Here is a 6,782-nt window from a genome sequence, read left to right on the forward strand (position 1 = left end):
ATCTCCCCCTCTCACAAACACACTATTTCTCTCTTTCCTTCACGCGCATACGCACACTTTGACTTTGCCATGTTAGCAAACTTCAAAATTAGTAAAAGTTATGGTTGAAAATCGATTTTTACAGCTATACGTAGGTGCCTCTGAGAGAAAAAGTTGACGAAAATGCAGATAGGGTCATGATGAATGTCCTCATAAAATTGGAGCGACATGCATGCTAATTTGTGGACGTGCATAAATTACATTCACATACACACACACATCCTGCCTTTTATATATACATATATATATATATATATATATATAAATATGTAAGCAAATGTATATGTATATATATGTGTGTATGTATGTATATGTATCATCATCATTCAACATCCTTCCATGGTGGCATGGGTTGGAAGGCTTGACAGTAGCTGGCTAGGCAGGAGCCTGTGCCATGCTTCTGTATCTTCTTTGGCATGGTTTTTATGGCTGGATGCCCTTCCTGACAATAGCCACTCCTGGACAAACTCAGATGGGCTGGACATGTTGCATGGTACACCAATAATCAGTTGTCCCATACAATTGTCAAGTGGTACCTGTGTAAGTGAAATTGACAACTTGGAAGGTTCTTCATTCAGATAATTTGACGATATAAAGAGAATAATGGGGACTACGTATTTCTCCTTCAAGGAATTTGCGATTTGTTTGTTTGCCTACTTATTAGGACTTTGATCTTTGCCAAATTGATTCTAAGGCCTTGGAACCAGATTTTGGTTCCACATCTGAAATTTCTTCTTAGTCCTGGTAGTGATTCAGTTATAAGAACAAGGTCATCAGCATAGAGAAGCTCCCAAGAGCAGCCAGTCTTAAATTCTTCTGTTATGGCCTGGAGGACTATGATGAATAAGGGAGTACTGAGAACCAATCTTTAGTGAACGCATGTGTGTGTATATATATATGTGTGTGTGTGTGTATGTATGTATGTGTATATATATATATATATATATATATACACACACACACACATACATCTTATACATAAATGACAATTTCAGTCTGTCAATCTGTCTGTTACCATCTTGTTGCCTACACCAGTGAACCAATCTTGATGGAACTTTGTATACATGTTAAACTAACATCCAGTTCAATTATAGGCTATCTGTTATGCCTCAGGAGAAAACCATCAATGTTGGCTCTGTTATGCAAGACTTCTTTTAAATTACAGCACCTCGTTTTATTTGATTTTGTCATTGATTAACTGCCTGTCACCCTTAAATAGAGTAGATCTATGATCAAAGGTGTTATCGCGTTGATCATTCCTTTGCAGCAACTACCTTATGTAATGTACCCCTCTGCTTTGGAGGATGATAGAGTGTAATTTGAGGGAGAATTGGCTGCTATTTTCAAGATGTCAAATACATTATCTATCTAAATTCTTTCTTGAGGGATTTATATATGATGATTCAGGGTTGTATAGTTTGAGTAACTAACATATATTTTTCCTTTATTTCCCCCGAGGATCTGAAAGTGTAGTGTACGAGTAAAATTAGCTTATTGATTATGTTTTAGTTTTATTTTACTTTTTATCTTGTTTCAGTCACTGAACTGCAGCCATGCTGGGGCACTGATTTGAAGGGTTTTAGTCAAACAAATTGTTCCCAGTACTTTTTTTTCTTTTCAGTTTGACATTTATTCTTCCAGTCATTTATGCTGAACTATTAAGGTACTACTTAGGATATAAATAAACTAACAACGGTTGTGAAGCAGTGGTGGGGGAAAGGCAGGCACACACACACATGTATACACAGCCAGCTTCTTTCAGTTTCTGTCTACCACCAGATCCGCTCACAAGGTGTTGAGTGGTTGAGTGTTATTGTAAATGACACTTGCCCAAGGTATTATGCAGTGGGATTGAACCTGAAATCATGTGCTTGAGAGGCAAAAAGAAAAACATTTCATTTGGTTAAACAAAATTATTAATGATATTATATTTTGATAATAGTTACTTGAAAGCTATTAATTGTAAACCCAATGCAACCTTTATGAAAAATTACCAAACAAGATATGGCTTTTAAATAATTTTTTTAAAATTCTAGAACATTCAGTTAATTATCCAAAGTTAATTCATTCATATCATAATATTTTCATTTGTCTCCTCACCCAACCCCTAATTCAAATAATTTACAATATTTCAGTATTTTTGTTTTTATGTATTTTTTTCTATTTTATTCTGTATTTTTGCAATTAGAATCACAGCAATCTCCATTTCACCCTTTAGCATTTAAACTGGCCATATCAGGTCCTAATATTCTACATATTTTATGTTCAAACTGACTACATCTGGTCTCTCACACCTACCCTACAATATCATTCTAAGAATGAACAATTACATCATCGAAATCTTGAAGTATCAAGATAATACATGATTACTTTAAAACGCTGTGAATAAATAAGCATCACATTTGACAATAATCTGAATGCTGTGAAGAATTAAGGGAGAGTGTTCGATTATTCACTCTATTGAACCATTCCATGTCTTTTAGCACCAGTTTTTGAACCCCTTTTATTTATGGTGTCATTTATATAGGTGCAGATGTGATTGTGTGGTTGCTTCTCAACCATGTGGTCTTGGGTTTAATCCAACTGTGTGGCATTTTGGGCAAGTGTTCTCTATTATAGCTTAGAGCCAACCAATTCCTTGTGAGGGATTTGGTTGACAGAAACTGGAAAAAGTTTGTTGTATGTGTGTGGTGTGTGTACCTTTGTCTAGACATCTTGTGGTGGTTGTAAATGAGCATTACCATTCATACAAATGATGTTCATTTCCAGTCTTCTGAGAAAAATGTCCAGCCATGGGAAATAGGTGATGGTTGGAGACAGGAAGTGCATCTGGTCATAGAAAATCTGCTTTAGCAAATTGCAGTTGACCCCTGCAAGCATGGAAATGTGGAAGTTAAATGAATGACTTTGATGATGATGAAAGGCATACTTTGTGTGGCTTGAGAATTTTGCTTTGCAGTCACATGATTTTGGGTTTAATCCCACTGTGTGGAACCTCATGTTTTCTGCTATAGCCCTGGACCACTCAAAGACTTGTGAGTTAATTTGGTAGACAAAAACTGAAAGAATCTTGTCGTGTGTGTGTCCTTGTCTTGATATTGCATGATGGTTGTAAGCAAATTTCACTGTCCATTTCCAATCTACAGTGAAAACATGTCTGGCTGGCAATGAGGAAATATTACTCTGCTTGGAAACAGGTATGGGTTAGCAACAAGAAGGGTGTCCAGTTGTAGAAAAACTGCCTTAATGAATTTCGTCAAACTAATTTGAGTATGAAAAAAGTAGACACTAAAATGTAGACTTATTCTATAGTTCATTAAGCCTTTTGGTATTAACCTGCCCTCGTTCTAGGATACACACTCAGAGCAATAAATTGACCTAAATTGAAATCTAGCATCAAAATTTCATGTTAATCTATGTTCTAAACACATGCTTAATACTAACAATTATTTTATTAAATTCTCCATTATTTTCAAAATTAATTGAAACAAAGGTAGAGCATGTCAACAGAAATATTGTTACAAAAGAGTTAAAGTGATCTAAATTAAAACTTTCTATCAAAATTTCATGTTAAATGCTAAATTAATAATGACTAAGTTATTTTACTGAATTTGTCATCATTTTCAAAATTAATTGACACAAAGATTATATATTACAATAGAAATATGGTAACAAAAGGAATAAAATGATTAAAATCAATAACCTTCCATCAAATTTCAAGTTAAGGTGGTTTAATGCACAAGACACTTGCAAATAAATGTCTTTTATACAATCTCTCTGTGGTTAGAAAATAGGGGTATCATCTGGACCAAATTCAATCTAGTTTTGGGTCTCATCAACAACTGAGCATCCATCTTTGTAAGTGTTTGCAGAGACACTGTGTTGTGTTTGTGTACTTATGTAAATGTGTGTGTGTGTGTGTATATATATATAATATAACGTGAGAGAGTTAGGGGTTGGAGGTTCAACCCACTAAGGGATAGTATCTATCCAATATATATATATATGTGTGTGAGTGTGTGTGTGTGTGCATGCATGCAATGTTCTTGTCCCTCTTTCCCTCTCTCTCACACACATATACACTTATATGTACTTATATGAATGTATATTATGTCTATAATTTTTTTAAATTCTTCATTGTAGGATTATTGAAAAATTCCAAATCAGATCCAGTCATCATAAAAATGAGTTGGGCATCGGAGATTTATCTACATGCCCAAGCTCGTTTGGATAATAGATGGCTTACTATTAACCTGCAGGTATGTATTCTATATTTTAATGCTTTAATCACAATGCTATATATGAATACACTTTCTTATTTGTTTGAATCATAAGATAATTTAGGAATTTGTACAAAAGAAAATCCTGGAATTTATATTGTTATGTCTGATTCTTGATTGATTTTGAAATGTTCAGTTACACATGACATGATATAAAATGATGATAAACTTGTGAGATCCAGTGATATATGTGTGTGCATATGTGTGTGTGTGTGTGTGTGTGTGTGTGTGTATATACATATATATATATGTATGTATGTATGTATATATAATTCAAAACAAATTGGAACAGTGTGTACAGTGTTTAAGAAATGGCCAACAACATAGAATGGAATTGCTGACTAGAGGTAGGGAATGCTCAGGTGTGCTTGCTGCGTAAAAAGCTAACAGTGTAGTGAACCAAGAAATTTTAATTGATTAAAAAACATACCTAGAATTATCACAGTACTAATAAGATATGATCCACCCTCCTCCCTAACTACATTCTATTTTTAATATCTTTCCAATAAATTAAATTGTAAGCTTGTTTCCATTTGCTGCTTAAAATTCATCATTAAGTTAAAGATTGTTCCTCATCACTTGGAGTATAATTTAAATTTCATAGCTCATCATATTATGTTAGCACCAACTTTTCTTTATGTCTATGTTCATAAAGTTCTAAGCACAAGCTTTTTGACAGTTACATTCGAGTCAAAATGGCCCAACGTCAGACCATACTTATTTGGCATCATAATTTTCTTTCTTTATATACCTTATGTGTTTGACCTATGTATATACAATTGGTTTTCTGTAGACAAATCTATTGTGTTTGACGTTGTTACTCATTACTTGGAAGATATTAAGATTTGGCGGTTATCTAGAATGTCTACCAAAATAACAATGGTTGTCAGAGTACAGCAAGAATGTGTTCTACTTACTAGGAATCTTGCCAAAAATCTTCATTACTTGTTCTCCACCTCTGTCTTTCTCTCTCTTTGAGTTCTTATTCTAATCTAGGAATCTTATGATGAGATAATTTATCACTATTTTAACAATTATCTAACATAGTATTACAAAAAAAAAAGAACAACAAAATAACAAATCCCAGAGTCATCTCATATCGTTTATATTGATAGATAATGTACATTTTTATTTAGACCGGTCAAATTATTTAACAGTCTCTCCCTTCTCTGTTTGTACACTTAAAGATTAACTCTAAATTCTGTACAATTGTTTTCAGTTCCTTGTTACTTCATAAATTATAATAAATCAGATATCCACTTATTTGCTTGTGGGCCTTATATTCAAATCTCCTGCAGGAATTCTTTTCTATTGTGCCTGATAAGCAGGACAGTTCTTTATTACACCAGTTCACAAAAATGTGAGGAATTTGTTATAACCTGAGGCAGTTACCTGTGTATCTTGTGTGATTGGATTGGTGTCCACTCCATGAGGAATGCCAGCCCTTAACTTTTTAACTTGAAACTAGAAATATTAACTAGGTCTTAAGGGTGCTTTATTTCATATATTACTGAAACAACTTGTGCTTTAGCTCCAAGCTCTTCTGAACTTGAACCCTTCTGAACTTGGACTCTTCTGGACTAGATACTTCTGGACCAGGTTCAGAATAGCATAGGCCTCTCTATTCCAAGCCCTTCTGGAGTGGGTTCTCTCTTTCTCACTTTCTCACTGAAATTGTTTGTGCTCAGAACAAGAGAAGGATGGACTCAATTTTAAAAATACTTATATATCATAATGGTTGTCCACTGGCTCCACCAAGAGCTGAGGACAGGAAAGAAATATATATAAACAGATTGATTTGGCCCCATGCAGCTTGAAGTTCTGCAGGATTGTATCAGGAACCTAACTTGGCTCCATTTAGCCATCTGAGCATGACAAACTAGGTTCCTGTGACAAGCCTATGAAGCTGTAGTAACGCCGTGCGCATGCGTAGTCTCACGCATGCATAGAAATAAACAACCAAGCGTTCCCGCTCAATTCATTCTCTTTCTTGCTGGCCAGCAATAGAGCATGGACGTGATTTTGCTGTCTCTCTTCATCTTTCGGACTTACACTCGACAGCTCGCTCACATCTACAGAAAAACGTCCCAACAACTATGCTCACTCACACAGAAACTGTAACAACAAGAGCTAAAGATGTATATGTTTACCACCTAAATAAAGTGTTGTTTAAGTTGATGGTCTGGAGTTCAGCATTCCATTATATTCTAATTTTATAGTAGGAAAGTCAGGTATACATCTAAAGATGTATAACCCACTTTCTACTAAAGTGGTGACCCCCGACGAAGAAAAAACGCAGCATGAATTCTGGACTACCAACTTATAACTGGTGAACCTGACTAAAGAACAAATACGGCCATGGAGACTGAACTACATATTACCAACATCTCCAACCATAGTCAACACAACTCAACAAGCGCGGTTTTTATTCTCGCCTCTGTTAGAGTGGATTTTTCCACTCAC

General features: G+C 34.8%; 1 protein-coding gene across 4 annotated transcripts in view; it reads left to right on the forward strand.

Annotated features, from left to right (window-relative positions):
* LOC106884435 (E3 ubiquitin-protein ligase HERC2) overlaps positions 1-6,782 on the forward strand; it is a 265,512-nt gene that overhangs the window by 9,568 nt on the left and 249,162 nt on the right. For all 4 annotated transcript variants that reach the window (XM_052973690.1, XM_052973692.1, XM_052973693.1 and 1 more), the window contains exon 2: positions 4,183-4,298. In XM_052973690.1, the coding sequence (XP_052829650.1) occupies positions 4,224-4,298 (75 nt within the window). In that variant the 5' untranslated portion in view covers positions 4,183-4,223. The remainder of the gene's footprint in view (positions 1-4,182; positions 4,299-6,782) is intronic.

This window comes from Octopus bimaculoides, chromosome 16 (genome assembly GCF_001194135.2).
Source record: "Octopus bimaculoides isolate UCB-OBI-ISO-001 chromosome 16, ASM119413v2, whole genome shotgun sequence".
Classification (NCBI taxonomy): Eukaryota; Metazoa; Mollusca; class Cephalopoda; order Octopoda; family Octopodidae; genus Octopus; species Octopus bimaculoides.